This window comes from Alternaria incomplexa (assembly GCF_024043165.1).
Source record: "Alternaria incomplexa strain BMP 0042 chromosome Unknown scaffold_16, whole genome shotgun sequence".
Lineage (NCBI taxonomy): Eukaryota > Fungi > Ascomycota > Dothideomycetes > Pleosporales > Pleosporaceae > Alternaria > Alternaria incomplexa.
In genome coordinates this window covers 18,417-39,518 of record NW_026249865.1, presented here as the reverse complement: position 1 = coordinate 39,518, position 21,102 = coordinate 18,417, and the positions used below count along the sequence as shown (strand labels likewise).

At 53.3% G+C, this 21,102-nt stretch overlaps 7 protein-coding genes across 7 annotated transcripts; 2 read left to right on the top strand and 5 right to left on the bottom strand.

Moving 5' to 3' along the window:
- Positions 1–214: 214 nt before the first annotated feature.
- J4E90_009392 (uncharacterized protein) lies at positions 215–2,494 on the top strand (the record flags this gene model as incomplete). Its single annotated transcript, XM_051438911.1, has 4 exons — positions 215–292; positions 346–541; positions 741–952; positions 1,001–2,494. The coding sequence occupies 4 exons, from the start codon at positions 215–217 to the stop codon at positions 2,492–2,494; spliced, it is 1,980 nt and encodes a 659-aa protein (XP_051286988.1).
- Positions 2,495–3,422: 928 nt separating this feature from the next.
- On the bottom strand, positions 3,423–5,734 carry SSB1 (Heat shock protein ssb1; the record flags this gene model as incomplete). The annotated part of the gene is made up of 8 exons (XM_051438910.1): positions 3,423–3,941; positions 3,995–4,042; positions 4,094–4,605; positions 4,743–5,121; positions 5,176–5,341; positions 5,398–5,524; positions 5,582–5,632; positions 5,692–5,734. 8 exons carry the CDS (start codon positions 5,732–5,734, stop codon positions 3,423–3,425), a joined length of 1,845 nt encoding a protein of 614 aa, XP_051286987.1.
- A 2,589-nt stretch (positions 5,735–8,323) lies between these two features.
- J4E90_009390 (uncharacterized protein) lies at positions 8,324–9,113 on the bottom strand (the record flags this gene model as incomplete). Its single annotated transcript, XM_051438909.1, has 4 exons — positions 8,324–8,590; positions 8,653–8,805; positions 8,989–9,000; positions 9,087–9,113. The coding sequence occupies 4 exons, from the start codon at positions 9,111–9,113 to the stop codon at positions 8,324–8,326; spliced, it is 459 nt and encodes a 152-aa protein (XP_051286986.1).
- A 798-nt stretch (positions 9,114–9,911) lies between these two features.
- J4E90_009389 (uncharacterized protein) lies at positions 9,912–11,321 on the bottom strand (the record flags this gene model as incomplete). The annotated part of the gene is made up of 3 exons (XM_051438908.1): positions 9,912–10,687; positions 10,735–11,202; positions 11,258–11,321. 3 exons carry the CDS (start codon positions 11,319–11,321, stop codon positions 9,912–9,914), a joined length of 1,308 nt encoding a protein of 435 aa, XP_051286985.1.
- A 608-nt stretch (positions 11,322–11,929) lies between these two features.
- Positions 11,930–12,580, bottom strand: J4E90_009388 (uncharacterized protein; the record flags this gene model as incomplete). The annotated part of the gene is made up of 1 exon (XM_051438907.1): positions 11,930–12,580. One exon carries the CDS (start codon positions 12,578–12,580, stop codon positions 11,930–11,932), a length of 651 nt encoding a protein of 216 aa, XP_051286984.1.
- Positions 12,581–14,935: 2,355 nt separating this feature from the next.
- RPS13A (40S ribosomal protein S13-1) lies at positions 14,936–15,616 on the top strand (the record flags this gene model as incomplete). Its single annotated transcript, XM_051438906.1, has 4 exons — positions 14,936–15,081; positions 15,140–15,228; positions 15,344–15,480; positions 15,533–15,616. 4 exons carry the CDS (start codon positions 14,936–14,938, stop codon positions 15,614–15,616), a joined length of 456 nt encoding a protein of 151 aa, XP_051286983.1.
- A 948-nt stretch (positions 15,617–16,564) lies between these two features.
- J4E90_009386 (uncharacterized protein) lies at positions 16,565–21,059 on the bottom strand (the record flags this gene model as incomplete). The annotated part of the gene is made up of 4 exons (XM_051438905.1): positions 16,565–16,878; positions 17,584–19,759; positions 19,917–20,774; positions 21,057–21,059. 4 exons carry the CDS (start codon positions 21,057–21,059, stop codon positions 16,565–16,567), a joined length of 3,351 nt encoding a protein of 1,116 aa, XP_051286982.1.
- Between the last annotated feature and the right edge of the window lie 43 nt (positions 21,060–21,102).

Sequence of the window (21,102 nt, the reverse complement as noted above, 5' to 3'; positions counted from 1 at the left end):
CAAGTGAAGATCATCAAGCGCCTCTGTTGGCGGTATATCCACAATTTTGCCAAGACTCTGACGTGCACGTGCCTTGGGTTCAAAGCTTAAGAGCCGAAAATCCAACCACCTCGTTCTCACCCTCTATCGACCTTCACATCACAAGGGCGACTGCATGTAGTCATGCATCTGAGGCTCATCCGTAAAACCTGTAATTCATGATACAGCGGCGAATATGGCGCCCATCACACCTCTCAATGCGGCGGATATAACTGAAAAAGCGCGCCGGGAGCTGCTGCTCCTGCTCGAGGGTGTAAGGTAATATCAACGTCGCAGGTCGCTGCACCATCTAACGCGTGCGGACAGATTAGAGGAAAGAAGAACCTCGTACTAGAGAAAGCTCTCGCAGGCCCGCTGAACTTGCTTGTCAAGTTTTCGACGCTCCAGGAATATGGCGTCGACAAGCCCTTCTTCCTTGAGAACGACAATGTCGACTCTTCTCAGCGCAACATCGTCTTCCTCGTCAGAGGCGAGAAAGCGAAGACTGTGATGGCTGTTGCTGGTAAGTGAAGCTCCCTCGGCTTCCTTTCCTCCATCCGCCTCACGGCATTTGGAGCTTTGGGTCAAAAAGTAGGCTAGACAGACAGTACCCACTCTGTCTAGCCAGTCTTGATCCCTAGATTGAACATAGCACTTTTTTTGGATTGCCCTTCATCTCCATGTAGGAGCAGTCTATTGTACGGTGCTAACATACTAGATAGATCAAATCAAACGTATTCGGCGAGACAGCCAGATTGAACATGAATTCTCCATCTTTTGGGTGCCGCGCCGTACTATGACCTCGGACCAACTGCTTGAAGAGGCGGGCGTCTTGGGTGAAGCTAGCGTGAGCGAATGGCCGCTGTTCTTCGTGCCGCTTGCAGATGATGTGCTATCGCTTGAACTTGAAGATGCTGTGTCAGATCTTTATCTCGTATGTGCGTCCTGGATCTGGTGAGGATTTGATACTAACCTTGCGTAGAAGAAAGATCCTACCGCGATCTACTTGTCGGCCAAAGCACTCATGCTTCAGCAACAGAAGTATGGTCTCTTCCCGCGCATTATCGGAAAAGGTGATAATGGCAAGCGACTCGCCGACCTACTCATCCGCATGCGTACCGAAGTAACGGCCGGTGAGACCTCTGCCGGCGGCGGACCATCATTCCTGGGCTTAGCACCTAGTTCCAACATCGACAGCCTCATCATCGTTGATCGGGAAGTCGACTTCCCTACAGTGCTACTAACTCAATTGACGTATGAAGGACTCATTGACGAGGTCTTCAACATCACCGCCAACCAGACCGAAGTTGACTCTTCCATAGCTGGTGGCGCACAGCCGCAGCAAGGTCAGACTGGATCAGCATCGACGAGCATGAAGCGCAAGATTATGATAGATTCGAAAGACACTCTGTATGCTGATCTGGGTGATGCGAACTTTGCTATCGTCGGTAACTTGCTCAACCAAGCAGCTCGTCGTCTGCAGAGCAGCACAGGACGCGACCAGCTTGCCACAAAGACGACTACAGAGCTTCGTGACTTTGTCGCCAAGTTGCCTGGTTACCAGGCTGAGCAAGCAAGCTTGAAGCTACATACCAGTCTGGCTGAGGAGATTATCAAATTCACGCGCACCGACATCTTCACGCGGAGTTTGGAAGTGCAGCAGAATATCATGTCCGGCGCCGACCCAACAACACAGCACGATCTCATCAACGAGCTCATCAACCGTGATGTACCGCTACCCGCCATCCTTCGCTTGCTCTGCCTAGAGTCCACCACCAACGCCGGCATCCGTCCGAAAGATCTCGAGGCCTTCAAACGTGCCATCATTCAGGCCTACGGTCCACAACACATCCTGACCCTCGCCTCACTCGAGAAGATGGGCCTACTAGGCCCACGAGGCGGCGTAAGTCTTGGTGGCGTAGGCGCGCCCGCCAAACCTGGCAGCGTAACAAACTACACGCCCCTGCGCAAGAGTCTTAAGCTCTGGGACGACGACGTGAACGAAGCAAGCCCCAACGACATCAGTTATACCTTCTCCGGCTATGCACCCCTCAGCGTTCGCATCATCCAGTCCATCATCCAGAAACACACCCTCGCCAACGCCATCAAACCACCCTCCGACCCCCGCGCAAGCGCCCAAGCTAACCCCCTCGCCCAAGGCCTCCGCATCTTCGACGACGCTAGCAAATACATCCGCGGCGCAACCTTCGATGAGACGCAGAAGGGCGAAGAGAAGGCCGTCAAGGCGCGGCAGCTGTTGAATGGAAGTGCAGGTGAGAAGAACAAGACCATCGTTGTGTTCTTCCTGGGCGGTGTTACGAGGGCTGAGATTGCGGCGTTGAGGTTTGTCGGTGAGAAGTTGAAGGAGAGTGGTGGGGAGGGCAGGGGCAGTAGAATTGTCGTTTGTGCGACGAATGTGGTCAAGGGGGAGGGGCTGGTGGGGAGTGCGATTGAGAAGCAGAGGTTCAAGGCTTGAGGTGGCGGTATGTGATAGCGCGTAGGTGTCGATATGAACTCTCTTAATGAATCCTTTTTCTTGAGAGCGGCCATTTCTTTTCTCCTGGTGCTCCTATCCTCTCCCGTCGAAAACCACATAGCAACTATGCTCGTCCTAACTCTGGCCCGAGCCCGTCTCAACTCTGGCTCTTGCGTTCATCCCTGCCTACTCTACCACCTGCCTTCCTACTCTGGTCTGTCTGACGTCTTCCACATGAATGACTTCCCATCCGCGCCTGGACTGTTCGATATGTTGCAGCCCCCCCCCACTTCCGCCTCCGATATGAGGTGGTTTTGGTATCGACCCACCACTGACAGTCAAGAACGCTAGCGAAGTTACCGAATACATGGACCCATCATCTCGTCAAGATGTCGATTATGATACGGCCTGGAGATACTCAGTGATAGCGGCAGCGGCAAGCCAAGTGTGATGATGCAGTCTGATGTGATTCGGAGTGTGTTGGAAGTGGATGATAGCACAGAACCACGATAGAGCTGGGAGGTATTCGCTACTCATCGCAAAGGCCATCGGTGGCAAACATAACAACGTAGCCGTCACATCAAGCAGCACGGCGAAGATATATTCAGTGAAGTCATTTCAATTTCCTTTCCACTCTCTTCATGTAGCTACCTCGTGAGTTACATAAGAGACATTGACCGCTGGCATACTTTTGCAGAACATCCATTACGATCGTTTCGTCAGGCATCGTCGTGAAAGTACAAAGAAGACTTTTCCGCGTTCCTGAATACCGGGAACCCATGAAAGATAAGGAACCAAACACACCAAGTCTATCGTTAAATGCCGCAATAGATGAAACTCCGTTCGCAGCTCGCAGTCTGGGTATCCTGCACGTGCGCCCTTCCTTCCTTCCTGCACGCCCTTGTGGCGCTGCTGTCATGTGATGCGCTTATCGGGTGGAGAAGGCCTTGGTGACAGTGCGCTTGAGCGCAAGCTCCTTCTTCTTCAGGTCATCAGCGGGGGCATCCTCAACCTCGAGCTGAGCCATAGCGTCGGAGAGAGCAGACTCGATCTTCTCCTTCTGGCCACGCTTGAGGCGGATGGATGTGGTGGGGTCGGAGATCATCTCCTCAACGCGGGAGATGTAGGACTCAAGCTGTTGCCTTGACTCGAACTTCTTGCTGAAGGCCTCGTCGGAGGACTTGAACTTCTGGGCGTCGTTGATCATGTTCTCGATGTCGGCAGACGAGAGCTTACCAACAGCGTTGGAGATGGTGATGTTGGCGCTGCGGCCGGAGGTCTTCTCGGTGGCGGTGACCTTCAGGATACCGTTGACGTCAACCTCGAAGACAACCTCAAGGACAGCCTCGCCTGCGCGCATAGGCGGGATCGGGGCCAAGGTGAACTCTCCGAGAGAGGTGTTGTCCTCGCAGTTGACACGCTCACCCTGGAAGACAGGGAATTGAACCTGAAAATGAAGTCAGTATTTGTCTGGCATACAGTAGGTAAGGGAAAAATCACAGTCTGTTGGTTGTCGGCTACGGTAGTGAACGTCCTCTTCTTGATAGTCTAGAAATGAAGTCAGCAGATGTCAGGTTTTGTAGCAAAGGCAACACGTACAGGGACGGTCTGACCGCGGGGAACGACGGGAGCGAAGATGTTACCCTCCATGGCTACACCAAGGGAGAGGGGAACGACATCGAGAAGGAGGAGGTCGGCAGTCTCGGCGGAGGTGGCCTTTCCGGAGAGGATACCAGCCTGGACGGCGGCACCGTAGGCAACGGCCTCATCGGGGTTGATGCTCTTCTCGAGCTTCTTTCCGTTGAAGTAGTCGCTGAGGAGCTTCTGGATCTTGGGGATACGGGTGGAACCACCAACAAGGACGATCTCGTCAACCTTGTCCTTGGCGATGGCGGCGTCCTTGAGAACCTGGGCAACGGGGTCCAGAGTGCCAGCGAAGGCCTTCTGGTTCAAGTCCTCGAAACGAGCACGGGTGATGTTGGCGTTGAAGTCCTCACCGTCGAACAGCGAGTCGATCTCAACAGTGGTCTGGGTGGCGTTGGAGAGGGTACGCTTGGCACGCTCGCAAGCAGTCCGGAGACGACGGAGGGCACGGGCGTCACCGCTGATGTCTATGTGGGAGTTAGCTTCATCCTCAGAGAAAACAATGACAGCAACACCTAAACAGCGTTACAGCCTACATCAGGCTGGAAGAGTGCAAAGTAGACCACCCGAGGTTAATGTAGGCTCCAGGGTGCATTGCTCATACCTTTCTTAGTCTTCTTTGTGAACTCCTTCTTGAAGTGGTCAAGGAGGTTGGTGTCGAAGTCCTGACCTCCCAAGTGAGTGTCACCGGCGGTAGCCTTGACGGTGAAGACACCACCCTGGATGTGGAGAAGAGACACATCGAAAGTACCACCACCGAGATCGTAGATGAGGACGTTCCTCTCCTTGTCAGACTTTCCGGAACCGAGACCGTAAGCGATAGCGGCGGCGGTAGGCTCGTTGATGATACGGAGAACGTTGAGGCCAGCAATAGCACCGGCGTCCTTGGTGGCTTGACGCTGGTTGTCGTTGAAGTAGGCGGGAACGGTGATGACGGCCTTCTCGACCTTCTTTCCGAGCTTGGTCTCAGCGACCTCCTTCATCTGTTGATTTTGTTAGCCATTGCCCCGCCATGCTGGTGTGTGCGCAGATCTTACCTTGACGAGAACCATGGCAGAGATCTCCTGGGGAGAGAACTGCTTGGTCTCACCGAGGTATTCAACCTCGACGAGAGGGCTGCCGCCCTGGTCAACGACCTTGAATGGCCATGACTTGATGTCCTTTGTGACGGTCTCGTCCTCGAATCGGCGACCAATGAGACGCCTGCGAAAGTCAGTCGGCTGATCGTGCGCGTGCGACGATTGAACGGCAGAACTCACTTGACATCGAAGACGGTGTTCTCGGGGTTCATAGCAGCCTGGTTCTTGGCCGCCTCACCGATGAGACGCTCCTCGCTGGTGAAGGACACGAACGAGGGGGTGGTGAAGCTACCCTGCTCGTTGGCGACTGTGGGCAAACATTGTTAGACAATGGTCTCTGATAGCAGAAGTGGCGGGCGCATACTGATCTCGACATTGGTGCCCTCGTAGTTGGCAACGCAAGAGTAGGTGGTGCCTGCGATATTGTTAGCACACACGCATCCCACTGTGGGGTAATTCGCGAATATTACGCACCAAGATCGATGCCGATGGCACCCTCGTAGACTTCGTCGCTCATGATTGCGGTATGTGTATAAGGAACAACCTGAAAAATTGAAGAGCAGGAAGGTGTTGGAGAGAAGGTGGAAAAGAGGGTTGGGAATCTTTTTCGCGCTTGCTTAAAGGCGAGCGATCAGAGAAAAATTGGCCTGGCAGGGATCTCTCGTAGTGTCGGCGAATGACGCTAGGCAGACTCGGTTAACCTGGCGCGGCGCTTATCGATACTCAATGAAAAACCACCCATCCAACATCGATATACCTTCAAGCCTCGGCCCGCTGAGAAAGAAAACAGTCCGGACCGTGACATTGAGAAGGTGCCCCGCAGCCAAGCTTTGACAGTTAGTGGGAGGTTTTGAGACAAGACCTGCCTATATCGTCCTCAATCTTGTCAATCCACGCCGGTACACGCCCGACGCTATCATCTGAAAATAATTTGGAACATTGAGTGCTACGGTAGTTGTCTAGCAGACTGACCCCAACAAGCCTTTCTTAAAGTTAGGCAATCGTGCTGTCCCCTCGGGTCAGATCAATGGCCGCAAGATCCAAAATTCTGGCTATCTTCGTTGTGGCTTACATCCATCCGCCCCAGCTTAGGGAGCCTACACAGTATGCGTCTACCGGCATGATCTCAGAAATCTTTGGAGTGCTGAGTATCAAGGTAGTTATCCAGCGTCGTGGACCAAATTGCTTACTTAAGACGCCGTCTTCATGAATGGGCCAATTTATTGCCCTTCTTCTCACTTCCATGGGTTCCGGAACAAAGACCACGACAATCTTCGCGATACATCATGTCCATGGCCAGCTTCACACTTCTACCTATGGATCCTCCTGGAGCCGGCATACTAATGTTTGCAACTCCCAGTTTGATACTCTCCGATCTCCTTCTTCCAAGGGGTTCCAAACCCTTTTCTATATAACTTCCCTAGTCCCAGAGATCCCGTGCAACCATCTCACCAACTACCACAAACCACAATGTCTAGCAGCCAACCTTACTACATTGTCAGCAGCGCAGGCAAACTCTTTGCCATATTCATCCCCCGCGTCCTCGGCGTCTTCTCCACTCAAGCCCTAGCCGTCGCCCTTGTCGAAAGGATTGCACCACGTTACGTGCAAATACCTGATGTCTCTAAGCCCAGGATTGTGAAATATCATGGCGACGATGGAGCTATCAAAATCGTCCCGCAGCACAGCGATATAGTTGGCACGTCTACAACTTTTGCTAACACTGTTTTCCTGGCCATCGACGAATGTGGCAATAGGATCGTCGAAACAAACATATTGGGCACGGCGCATGACGCGTGGGCGGCATGCGAAGCTATGAAGCATAAGTGCGGTGACTACTGGGAGGATGAGAAAGAATGGACTGACAACAACGGACGTAAACACGGCGAGGCGGAATTCAACATAACGACCTCTAGCACCCCGGCGGAAGGGGGAGACAACGTGTCGCAGCAGTTGTTTGGCTTAAGAACAACGGGCCTGTTGAAACATCACTGGTATGTCAAGGAGGTTGTGATTGACGAGGAACAAGGGTGGTGGGGACCGCGCTATTTGGTACAAGTCTGAGAGCCTGCAGTCAGAGAGCTGAGTTTGCCGATATCATGACTCAGCACCAGTGCGTAAAACGGGTGTAGATGGAAAACCTGTGGTAACTCATTCAACAAACTGGAATTTACTAACAGATACTACCATGTGCCAATGCCGATCACGTAATGTGCCACAACGCTACATCCATGTCAATGAAAATTCTTGTCTACAATAACCTTTTGTTAGCTGACGTAGGTCTTAGGATAGTGCTTTGCGTTCTCTTTAGAAGCTTCGCGAACTCTGTCTTCTTTGACAAGTTCTTAGAGCTACGACTCTGCCTCTTCCTCTAGCTCCTCTGCATCGTTCTCAGTGTCACCACAATAGCCTTTTGTCAGCTGGCGTACGTTCCGGGTCTTCTGAGGTGCCTTGAAATCTGTGATGGCGTCTTCTCTGTTGTCTGGAGTACATCTTCTGATACCTGAGGTTCATCTCGCGTGTTAGAGTAGCTATCTGCCCGAGCTTCTCAGATAGTGTATTGTGGTTGCATTCGATAGGGTCAAGTAGGTATGTAAGGTTCTTCTCCTCTGAAATGGCGCTTAGAGTTGAACTAAGAGTGAGCGGATCAACGATTCTACGTGGGAAAAAGGTGTAGTGAAGACCACATGATCTGAGAATGGTGCGTAGTTCGGTTCGGGGAGATGATGTAGGCGGCAAGCTGAACCAAGTTATAGATTTCACAACACCACCGAGAATCTGCATTCGTAGAAGCTCAAGGTAGAAGACGGCCGCATTCCTTGTTGAGAACTTTTGACAATGATACACAATGCTGCTTGATAGGAGTAGCATCAAATGCGACAGTATGTCTCTCAATAGCGAGCGACTTCCACGAATTGGAGGAGAAGTCAAAGCTGCACACAGAGTATCGCTGTCCATATTCGGTGATCATGAAATCTGCCGTAGCGTCATATCCAATCCCATATCCCCTCCCTTTGGCCATACCATGAACGCCCTAAACACCAATTCCATGCTTTAGTCCATCTAATCCCTTTCCCAAATGCCCACCCCATTCCCTCCATACCCCTCAGACCGTCTCATCATGAAAGACAAAATTAATATCTCTCGGCCGCTGAGTGTTATACCTCACAAAGTTCTCATCTCCCTGCGGCCTCTCCTTCTTCGTGTTGCTCGTCAGCATACTCTGAAGACTGACACACACGCTCTCGACGTTGTGGACGGGGGACCAGCCGGAGCGGTCGAGCAGGTCGAGGCAGATGATGCCGTTGGAGTAGATGTGCGGGTGCCAGGGTATGGGGTGGGTTTCGTCGCGGAGGAAGATTACTTCGGGGGCCTGTGGGGAGGAGGGTTAGCGAGGTCTGGTTTGGGGGAGGTTGCGGATATTGGAACACGTACCTCAATAGGATACTGCGGAGTAAAGCTAAATTTCAACCGATACGTTTCGCCCGCGTACAACGGATTCGAGTCCATAACTTGAATGTCCATGAGCCAGGTTTGGAAGTCGTCAGCCTTAATGAGAGTTATGCCTGGCGGGAGTTTTTCGTGCATCTATACGCCGCTGTGTTAGCGGCTCTGTCCCTCCGTGTGTGAATCTCCATATCCGTTGCCTTCACATCGTGGTCATATTGTGTGTGTAGGCTTCCGCGCGTCGATACGTGGAGTTTGTAGGCGTCTGGTGGGCAGCAACGTGCTTCGACGGGCGATGAACAATGTACGAGAGGATTACGGTACCTTTGCGAGCTCCTATAATATGTGTTAGCTTCTAGATCCTTACATACATTGCATTGCACTCAAGCTCTATCTCAGTGCTCAAGACCGTGATAACATACCTTGCCTAACCTTTTCGACGCGAACATCTCGAGATGTGCAGCAGCAGTGCGCCTCTCAACCTGGGGTGTACGCGTGGGTATATGTAGCTAACAATGTATCCTGGGAGGACGCAGAGTGAATGACGTGTATCGTAGTTTCGTTCCGAGGTAGCTGAACAGCTCACAAGCTTATGGACAAGCTGCGACCCTGCAGGTGGAATGGACAACGTGTGGGGGAGGGGCAACCGCGCGCGTATCAGGTAGCAGCCCAGGATTAAGTAGCGGCCAGGAAGTTCGATCGTGGAATTGGAGTGAGCGACAGGGAAGAGGCTGGAAGGCACGAGGTAGAGGTGATAGGACGTGTGAATTGTTTGCGCGGTCGCTGCCTGATGTCTCGGTGCTCGGCTTTGTTGCGAAGGTTGGTTCACGCGGCGCGCCAGGGCGGAACGCGGCTATCCAGGTACATTTTGCTGTGAACCATCTGGGCATCCTCGTAGTTCACCAACCATGCTCTTCAATACTAGATGGCACTAGAGATATCTGTAGTCTATACCGCATCCACCCAAATTATCATTGACGTAGAAGTATATTTCGCCTTAGTGAGTACCTATCTATCAACATTTAACACTGTGCATGTAGCAACACGAATCTGAGCCACGGCTGGTAATGGATATTTTGTTGAATATTCGAAATAGTATTGACCCGTGATATCTCTCGCGCCATACGCCATACCGTAGCTTTTCCTAGCCAAGTTGTACACACCTGCAGAAGACACTGCAACGGAAATCATTACTATAAACGCGATGTAGAACCAAGAAGAATACGCTCAAGAACGACGCTCGAGGCCTACGAGTAAAAGGCGCCCTTCTGGAAACTCTCAACACCCATATCGCCCGCCTTGCTATCCACCTTCGGACCAACCTTCTCTGGTACTGGTGCTGGGGCTCCGGTCATGGTGGCAGTCCTGCTCGCGGCGCTGCTGTTCGTCATTGTCTGTGTTCTGCTACCAGCTGGGCTTCCGGCCTGGCTTCCACTAGTAATCTGTGCGGGTGTCTTGCGCTGGATAGGCTCGAGGTAAATGCCCGGAAGGTAGCCCATGCGTCCGTCTCTTGATCTGCACCTCCACCATTCTGATGCGTTGCCCATGGGATCGCTCTTGCTGAGCACAGCAACCATGTCTCCCTTCTTCACCGACAAGTCCATTGCATGCATGTTGGCGTTGGGTGTGAAGTCGTAGAGCGCGCGGCAGAATTCGAGCTTGTTGGGGTCGAGGGGCTGTCCTGCTTGCGGGTTCTCTAGCATCTTCTGTTGCTCTTGGGCTTCTTGTGATCTCGCAAGCGCCTTGATGAGTTTGCCCATTAGGTAGGGGAGACCGAAAACGGCGAGCATGAAAACGATAAATGGCTTCTTGGAAGGCTTTGCGGGAGCTGGCGAGCCGTCGGGCATACGTCCGTTGAAGGCTGCGAAACTCGCGGGGGTGAGGGCGGTCGCATCTGCTGGTAGGGGTCGTCCGGTGAGCTTTGCGATTGCCGTCCGTATCCATCGCATTATTGTGTAGATGCCCAATACCGAGCCAAGCGTTTGTCGTAGGTTTCCGAACTGCTCTGCTACAGATACCATGGCTGAGGATGTTAGCATATCGCTGAAAGTTGGAAAGGGGCGGACGTACCGAAGAATGACGAATGTGTCGCCATATATGTGCTCTGAAGCATCTGGGCAAAGCCGCCGAATGCGCCGACAATGTTCTCAATCAACTGAAAAGTCGCTGCTGTGCTCTGGCTGAAGGACTGCGTGAGGCTGCTGTTTGGGTCGCCCTGCATGCCTCCCATACCGCCGTACATTCCGCCCATGCCCATGCCCATACCTCCCATGCCGCCATACATGCCACCCATACCGCCCATTCCACCGTACATGGAGCCGTAGCCACCCCCCATGCTGGAGTAGGGCGAGCTGTAGCTGCTCATTCCACCATATCCGCTGCTGTAGGGGGAGCCGTATCGGTTGTTCATGCTCGAGTAGTTGGACGCGTTGCGGTTCGCGACGGTGCTGAGTGAGTCTGGTACGGATGGTAGTGGAGGCGCACTCGAGGATGTGGCTGTTGAGGTGGGTGCTGTGCTGCTATTCGATCCAGTGAGGCCTGTGTTGTTGTTAGTCGCGGCGTCCCTGACGTATCGGATGGCTGGCGGACTCACCAACCGAGGCACTCGTCGCGCCATTGCTCGTCTCCCAGGGCTTTGGCGGCGATGGCGCAGACATGTTTCAGAGTGTACCTCCTCCGCGCTATGTGCGCAGTACAGAAAGTGACTTTGCAGAGACGATGGCGGATGTCGTCAGCAAACGTCGGGAGGCTGGCAATTCGCGGCGATCGGGGCAGCGAGTTTTTGCGGGGAAACTGCGCCGGCCGAGACTGGCAATCGCTCAAGGGGCGGATCCGCGTCGACAGTGGCTGCACGTGAGCAGTAAGTTGGGCGATGGTTTAGATGCGAAGACGCGACGTTGGGTGTAGACGGTAATGGAGGCGATGAGTAGATGCGCAATGTTGTCGGCCGGGATGCGGCTGGTCGTCGTTCACGGACTCTGAGTCGCGAACAGACCTCGGTTTCTCGTGCCCGCTTGGGCAGGCCTATCCGTCAGCTTGCCACCACCCCAATCGCCGGCCCACTCCGCTGCATCGCCCATGTCCGTCTTCAGATGATTGTTACATCACGTGTGAGCCTGCCTCGGTCGCCAGTCTCACGCATCGGGAATAAAAGAAAATGGTCTTCTTGTGCAAGAGCACTTCGGTTGTACTGCTAGGTGTATGGTTGCATGTAAGATGTCTTCACACGAATATCTCAATCCTCCAGGCCTAAAAAACATCCACCTCAGTCCCCAATAGCATACAGAGAATGCACCCAGCTATCCGGATCGTATGCCACCAACTTCTGAATCGCATCATTTGACATGCTCTCTGAAAAGTCAAAGTCGTCGTCCAACACCAATGCCGTGATGTGAGGATAGTGCCAAACAACCGCAAACTTCATCTTCTTCCCTACTGGTCTGCTGAAGTAGTTGGAGTCACCACCCTCTAGATTGCCCTGCCGATGTATAGTCGACTTTGCGCGTTCGGCGCCTTTGCTGAGAAGCTCGAATGCGTCGAACTCGCCACAGCCGGTTGACCAGCATGAGCAGGGAATGTTGTTGCGGTCGTTGCCGTACTGGAGGATGCGAGGTATGGCTGCGTTGAGGAACCAGTAAGCCGGGGCGTCAGAGAGGAGGCCTTGGTCCGTGCCTACGTTGTCGTAGTGGTCCATTTGGAATTCGATGAAGAAGGCTTTCGAGGAGCCTGACCAGCCGTAGTGAGATGTCGCGTCGGGTCTCCAGTACGGACAGTCTGCGTCACACTCTTTATCGGAAAGGACCACGATTTCGTTCTCAGACGTCTTTAGCGTGCCTTCGAACGGCTGACTCTCAGCTGCTACTTTGTCACCCCGGGGAGTGACGTAGCTGAGCGAGTTTCCAAATGCACTGAACATGTCAGCTTCGAAACTTCTGGAACAAGAAAACACTCACTAGTCAAAAGTACCAGACTTTTGAGGATCACCCAGGTTAGCCATAAAGCTGAGCCCGGTGGCTTGAGCCGGTGATGTAGACGTGTAGTATGCTATCCGCTTCCAATCTGAACCCTGCCTCTTCGAGACGGGCGATGGCGAGGGCGAAGGGATGTCAAAAGGTTGTCCATCTGGACGCTGTGATACTGGTAGCGTCTCTTGTGGTGATGATGGTGAAGGCGAGGGTACGATAGGCTGTCCATCTGGGCGCTGAGACACCGTCAATATGCCTTGCATTGATGATGGCGAGGGCGAGGGGAGTTGAATAGGTTGTCCGTCTGGCAGCTGCGACACCGGTAGTATGTCTTGTGTTGATGACGGTGAGGGCGAAGGGGAATCGAAGAGCTGTCCGTCTGGACGCTGGGACACTGGTAATGTGTCTTGCGGTGATGATGATGAGGGTGAAGGGACCTCGAAGGGCTGTCCATCTGGATGCTGTGACACTGGTAGCGTGTCCTGTGTCGATGATGTTTCCGGTGCATGTTTTAGCGTTGGCGTTGGACTGACGTAAACCTGCCCGTTGGGTCGCTGAAAGATGGGTTCGGGCTCTTCGTTTTCAACGCAAGTACAGTTCGGATCTGGAAGTGTAGAGCCAGAGATCGATTGAGCACCAGACGTGGGCAAGCACGGCAGTGGAGGACCTATGTAGGTTGTGTTTGGTCCAGACTGTGCAGTACCAGTCGGGGGGCAGGGCGCCTTTACGGTCACCGTCCGTGTTACTGTCGTCGAGACGCAGCTGGACGATGTGGTGCATGCATCCCTGTTGAAAAGGTTGGGCCGGCCAGAGGACGTCGACTGTGTCAGCATAGTAGTTGCCACTGGTGTCTCTGGCTGCTCCAACGATCGCCGACGGTTGTAGAAAGGTACTGTAGTTCGCTTCCCCATAGCGCGCGCGTCACCAGGTAGTTGGTATACGGCGAGTTGAGAGACGTTCATCGGCCCGCGAAGGTGCATCGACACCTGATCCTGTCAGCCATGTAACAACTGGAGCCCGAGTCAAACTATACTTGTCCGAACAATGGTGTCAGTGGTCCTGCGCTAGGATAGTCGACACGTTCATGACCACAAATACCAGTCTTTGGATCGACTGTAGTGGTCCGATTATAGGCACCAGGCTGGCTGATGTTGCGGTAGGTGATGGCCCAGACCTCAGAACAGTACCAGTTGCCATCAGAGGATAGTTCAGCGGTACCGCGACATAGCTCTTTGGCGGTTCTGCTGTAGGCGAGGGGGAGGAGGATGACTGCGCTTAGTATTGTATGCTTCATGCTGAATAATTGAAAGAGGCTATTGTACGAGCAATGGGTTGCGGGATGTGTATGAAGCGTGAAAGAAAACGTTGGAGTGAGGTAGGGTTGTGATGAGCTGGCACAGGATCAATGGATGTATTATTATTGATATATTTGACTATGGCGTGACGACATCTAGCATGCGGAAGCCACGAGCAGTGTACGAGAAACCGCGTACGCGTGAGTCAACAAGAAAGTGCGATCTGACCGAGGCTGAAGGCGACAACAACCTAATGTAATTGAAAACTGCTTCTTGTAAGTCCATGTCGCCAGTAAAGTATCATGTAAATAAAGAAGTTGATAAGATCGCAAATCAGAGTATAAGTTGAATGCACTGGCAACGCCCTTACGGGTGTGCCTAAAATAAGAGGTGCCAAAAGTATGGGTTGTCATCATTGTGCGATGAAGAAAACGGCAGAAGTACATACCGAGTAGTGAATGCAGGAGGAAGCGCAAGTAGAGGTGATCTGTATGTCTATTTCTTGTCAGCACTGGTCGCTCGCAAGATTTCATGCAGTAAAGCAGAGATGACACTTTTCAGAATAGAGATTTATGCACCGGCGAAGTTCCGAAGAACCCCGCCTAAAATAAGAGGCGTCGAATGCACTGGATCTCATAATTGTGATGGAAGGGAGGAACTGGGTTGAACTTACGTTGGGAGTGAGCTGCTGTAGCTGGCTTAGGGTAAGCAATTCCGAAAAGATATCAATCGTAATCTGATGCGCGATCATCTAGCTTCAACATAGCCGGGACAATCGCGCTTGCACGCCAAGGTCAATGTTTTGACATCGTGAGGTGTTGAGGACGAGGTTGGTCGCCGCAGACTTTTTGTCAGGCAGGAGCTCTGACGCTAGTCCGCGCACGGTCCACCACAGACCTAGCCGAGCCGCGAGAAATTGGAGTCTTCGATCGCGAACTTCAACCCACGACAAGCCCACCACCACGTCTCCGTACTAATCGACCAGGTCGCCATCCGGAACATTCATTCAATATGGGTCGTCTTCACAGCAACGGAAAGGGCATATCAGCCTCCGCCATCCCCTACTCCCGCAGCCCCCCGGCGTGGTTGAAGACCACCCCCGAGCAGGTTGTCGACCAGATCTGCAAGCTCGCGAAGAAGGGTGCTACACCATCTCAGTAAGACAATCGCTTGGAAAGGAATACACACGGAATTGGTCGGCTAACACAATCGCAGGATTGGTGAGATCCTCCGTGACTCGCACGGTGTCGCTCAGGTCAAGGTTGTCACCGGCAACAAGATCCTCCGAATCCTCAAGTCGAACGGTACGATTGCCCTATACACATGAAAGCGCATGTCAACACAGCTCTGCTCCTCGTGAGCATCTGCGCGCTATACAAAACTGCATTTGTTGGTCTAGGCTAACATTTTGCGCTTAAGGCCTCAGCCCCGACATCCCAGAGGACCTCTACATGTTGATCAAGAAGGCCGTTGCCGTCCGCAAGCACCTTCAGACCAACCGCAAGGACCGCGACTCCAAGTTCCGCCTCATTCTCATCGAGTCCCGTATCCACCGTGTAAGTTTGCTCGACTGAATCGTGTGGAAGAACACGTGCTAATCATCTTCAGCTCTCCCGCTACTACAAGACCGTCGGTGCCCTCCCCCCTACCTGGAGGTACGAGAGCGCCACCGCCTCTACCCTCGTCGCATAAGCAGATGTCGGATTGGTGTGGATGGTAGTCGTCATGGTAGACATTTAAGTGGAGTTTCACGGGCATGGATGCTTTGCGGATACCTAGCAGGATCACGATATGGAATGAATCAATCAAAAGCATCACCTCGAATTGAATTATACCCAATTTGCATTGAAAGTGTCAAAGTCTGGAATTTACTTGTTGTATTGCTGCTTGACTTGGGTATCATCCTGACGCCGTCTTATTACTTTTGGTGAACATCTGCCATGCGCTTGAAGTCGTCCCATGTCGCTTGCTCTTCAAACCCATGCTGCCTGTTCAATAGTCAAGCTTGACAAACAGATCGCGAAGCTCACCGCCCAAACACGCATGTGTATGACAGTCTCCTTCTCGCCCACGAGTGACTGAGCGACAGCTCCCCATGCGGCCGCCCATATACATGGCCTTATTGTATGCGTCCCAAATATGCCGTGCTCAACTCCTCCCTAGCCCGTCATCCCATTACTCATCCTCCACGAGCCCATCATGTCCCCTCAATCTCCCTACTCTTCCCCGCCAAGAACTCACTCAACCACTTGAGCGGCTTCTCCGGCTCCGCAGTAGCAAGATGTTTCATCGCCTCGAGCAAATGCGGCGTCACATGCTGATTCAAGTACACTCGCGTGGGACTACCGTGTGGAATGGGTTGTGTGGGCGCTTGCGCAGTGGGGTGCGGTGAGTTGCGCGATGAGGCTGCGGGAGTGGGTGTCGGCGCTGTGGTAGCGGTCGGTAGATTTGGTGCGGAGGGCGGTGCTGGGGTTGAGGTGGAGGGTGTGGGCGGGACGGTTTGTACGCTGGGTTGGTGGGTGGGTGTTGAGGCTGAGGCGTCGAGGGTGGTGGGCTTGAGGGGTGTGTTAGTAAGGGACTTTTGGTGGTGATATCTAGAGTGATAGCTTACTGCTGGTGCTGAGCCTGAATCTGCCATTTCTACATCTGCGGAATGTTCTGTAGGTGCTTGTTGCGCCTCGCCATTTGTGAGCGCTGGGTCGATGTCGGGGTTTGCGACGGCTGGATTGTGAGACGGTTCTGCCATTTTTGAAGCTCGGTGATAGTTCTTTTGAGTGTTTGACGCGAATTGGCGCGGTTGGAGGAGGCGAGAATGGGTGTTTGTGGCGTTGAGATGGGGAGTTGGACTTTCTTGAGAGCGTCTTGGTAGCTTGAGCTTCGAGCGCGATTGATGTTCGGGCTAGCCTCGGCGTTTTGGAGCTTTCTTTCACTTTCTTTGGGGGCACCACCACGACCTCCGCTTGTACGAGAGCACAATTTCTAGACCAGAGTACATTTTGGAGACTCCAAGGCTTTGAAATCGAGTATAGAATCACGCAGCAATGACTTTGCCAGGCACGACTAAAGACACACGAACTTCACACAATCCCATCATGCGACCAGTATTTTGCACTTGAAAACAGATGATATGATAACTATCTTACAAGCTCGTCTACTTCGAATCAAACAAGCAAGGAACCAGAACGCCCTGCTACAGAAATGCAACCATCTCGAGACTCTCTTCATCATGCATTGCTCGGCCGTAATCCATATATATCCTCATTCGTGTTCATCCTTCATCTGCATCATCAACATGAGCTCCTACAATACTGCGTAGCTGCGGCCATACGCATAAAGCGAAAACAAAAAGAAACAAAGCGCAATAGCAGTAACTCATAGAAAAAGAGCCGCGTCACGCGGACCATTTAGACCGTCTTCACACACAATGCTCGCATCCACCTATCGAGATCTTCGCTCAGAAGCATACCCCACATTCGTCGAAACAGTCGTCTTCATATCGTTATTCGTAATCACACTGTTGGTATCCCACGTCCCCGCCTCGGAAATAGCCGGACTCGTCTGTCTCCTTGGTGCCCTCGGCCTTTCAGAACGGTGGTAGGACTTATTCTGTGACACCTGCGTAGCAGTAGCAGGCCCGTTGTTAGCGTGAGTGATCTCACTGCTTGTGTCCCAGGTGCCGGAGTCAGACCCGTCGTCAGAGAAACTGTGGTGCTCGTGCTGTTTTCGGAGTTGCTCGACTCGCTTGAGCTGCTCGAAGGGGCCGGGTGGGTAGCTCGATGGGCCAAGGTCGCTGAATTGCGCGGAGGGGTAGGGGACGTTGGTGGACACTGTTGTGGGAGGCGCACGCTGAGTGACCTCACTAGCGGTGTCCCATGTGCCGGTATCGCTGCCGCTCAGCCTTCTCAGCTGGCGGTGCATTATGCTTGAGTAAGGGACGTTGGTGGAGACGGTCGTGGGAGGCGCGCGATGAGTAGTGATCTCGGTGTTGGTGTCCCACGTCCCAGTGTCGGAGACGTCATCATCAGACGCGTCATCGTCGGACACGCTGGGTCGTCGTAGCTGTCGAGGAGGCTGTGTGAAACGAGGGGTGTTGGTAGAGATAATTGTAGAAGGAGCGTTGTAGGAAGGGTAGGGCACGTTCGTAGACACGGTCGTAGGGGGAGCACGGTGGGTATTGATCTCAGTGTTGGTATCCCAGGTCCCAGTGTCAGACACTTCATCGTCGGAGACCTCCATCCTCATTGAGTTGCGAGGTGGTGGCATAGACCATCGTTCCGACTCGTCCACGTGTTGTTCCATAGGGTAGGGCACATTAGTCGATACGGTTGTGGGAGGCGCACGTTGAGTGACCTCACTGCTGGTGTCCCAGGTACCGCAGTCGGAAATGCTTCGTGATCGCTTCAGCTCCCAAGGCATTCCTGTAGGATAGGGAACGTTGGTCGAGACCGTGGTCGGTGGAGGACGCTGGCTGATCTCAGTGCTCGTGTCCCAAGTGCCAGCGTCAGAGATGCTGCGTTGCCGCCGTATCTCCCTGGACTCTCGCTTCAACTCTTTCGAGTCTCGTCTTGAGTCGTACATGAAAGGATAGGGTGCGTTGGTCGTGATGGTTGTAGGCGCAAAGTCGTGAGTCATAATGCTGTTGGTATCCCATGTGCCAGCGTCGGAGATACTCCTTTGTCTCTTGACCTCTCGTGATTCTCTCTTGGCCTCTCTCGACTCTCGGGATTCTCTCGTCAAGTTTGATTCCTTGGTTGAGTCCTTGCTGCCTCTTTCCTTCCTTCTCTCGCTCTTCACACTCTTCTCGGAGTGTCTAGCGCTGCCATGGGAGCCCTTCACCGGAGTGTTGGGATATAAAGCTTTCATAGCAGCACCACGCGTCTCGTACACATAACGAGCCTTTTCGCGCTCGGTTTTATCCGAACGGTCACTCTTCTCTGTCCGATGGCTGCGGCTGCTCTTCTCGGTTCGCTCGCTCTTGTCTGTTCGTTCGCTCTTGTCTGTCCGCTCACTCTTTTCGGTACGTTCGCTCTTATCGGTGCGCTCACTTTTGTCGGTGCGCTCGCTTCGATCAGTGCGCTCGGTATCGGCAGACTTAGTCGTGCGAATGCTTGCCGCATAACCGCTCTTTCTGCGAGTGTGATCCGGTCGAGGAGTGATGTCAAACAGCTCGTCTTCGATGGCGTGTTCGGTAGATCGGCGAGTGTGCGTAGAGCGGCGTCGCGAATGCGTGGTAGAGGTCGACGTAGTTCGCGTACGTTGGGGCACCAGCGTTTCGATCTCATCGATGGCATCGAACATGTGAGACACCGTGTCTACTGGCGTAGGAGCTCGCGAATCGGGATGCTCGTGGATAGTGTCATCCGTCGTAGTCCGTGAGAAGGACGGCGGTAGGATCGCGCTCTCCACAGACTGGCGATGGCGTATGGCTTCCGCGATTTCCGCAGCCGTTGAAGGTATGTCAGGCTTCGACGCAGGTTTCGGCGGTGGTGGCGGAGGCTTCTTCCTTGCACTCGGAGCATGTGAGGGAGCCAAACTCTCGACGGGCATGCCAATGAAGTTCCTGGGCGACGTAAACACGGACGTCGGGGGCGCCGGCGGACGTGAGAAGGTAGAGCCTGGAGGTGGAGGCTTCATCTTGTCATCCGAGGAAGGATTAGAGAAGAGGTTCAACGCTCGCTCGATAGCCGAGAGCTTCTTGGGCTTCTCTGGCTTCTCCGGTGACATCGGACGTGACACTGGAGATTCCTCATCCGTATTCGTTTCGGCTTTCGTCGGAGATCGAGGGGCGGGGGGAGAGGGGGGAGGTGGTATCGGGTCGCGAGGAGGCGGGCAAGCCTGGAAAGCCAGCGTGTTAGCCAAGTGATCTAAAGCAGTCTTTTCATCTTACGTAGATCTCGATATATCGCGAGCCTGTCAGAGGCTGGGTGAAGGAAGCTCGAAAGCGGTGCTAGGAACGCTGGGGTAAGGTGAACACGCGGGTGGTGTTACGTACCGGCGGCGGAAACTTGCCCTCGTCAGTCGGACTCGTTAATGCAGTGGTATGGGGAGGCAAACCAGCAGATTTGAGCTCCTCCATTCTCGTCACAACTGGCTCTGCATCATCATACAGAGCCAGCCCATGGTGGAGAACGCAGCCTTCGTCACGCTGCTCTTCATTGTTCTGGAAGATCTCGTGCTTCGATTCGCGGTATACAACCGGGAAGATCCTGAGTAACAGTTGTCGTTGCGAATCAGGAGGAGGTGGGTCATCCGTCGCTGAGCCGGTTTCTGGGCTGTAAGCTGGCCAGAACTGGTTGCTGGTAAATTGATGTTCTTCGTCGTGCAGCGCAGGCATGACGGCGGTGATCATTTCGCGCTCGAGACGAGCAAATCTCCATGTCTCCGCAGCGACCTTCACGATGCGCTTCACGGCGATCTTGATGCCTTCCTCCTCTTTCGGATCAGCAAAGTGTCGGATAGCGTTGACGATCTCCTCGACAACGGTTCCGGCAGCAGTATTGATGCGCTGCTTCGCGCCAGTGCTGGTAAAAGCAGCAAGGAGTGTTTGTTGTCGCCAAATCGCTTCTTTGCGCGTGCTCTTCTCGCGAATGTGGTGGCTCATCGAGGAGAAAAGAGAGTCGGCTTTGTCGTAGCGGCGTCCAAGACTGAACAGGAATGGGCCAAAGACACGGAAAGTAATGAGCTTCGATACAGTGTGGGCGATGTATGCGGTTCGGACTTGTCTGGACGCAATGCTATCACCAAGGAAGGACGGTAGGTTGGACGGCACTTGCGCAAGATCCTCCGGTGGCGGCCTTACTGGAAGGTGAACGAAATGGGTTGTAGCAAGATCGATGATTTGCCTTTGAAGCTGAGTGAAGGATACCAGGCTAGACGCGATGATGTTAGCGAGCGACTCTGTACTGAACAAAGCGACAGTGAAGGGACGCGATAACAAACATCGCATTGCGCGAGCGGTAGACGAGAAAGACAGTGTATGGCAATACATGGTGGCTTCCGTTGCATCATCACAGCCGCCGGCCAGAAGATAAGCAACTGATCTCGGTGCACTTCATTGTCCGTTGAAGGATAACGAAGCGCACCCAAACCGACCACCATCAACCAACACTGGCGGCAATGCGGCCCCTGCTACCATCGTGCCGGCATCAAGAGCGAATGTGCAAAACCGGGAATCACTT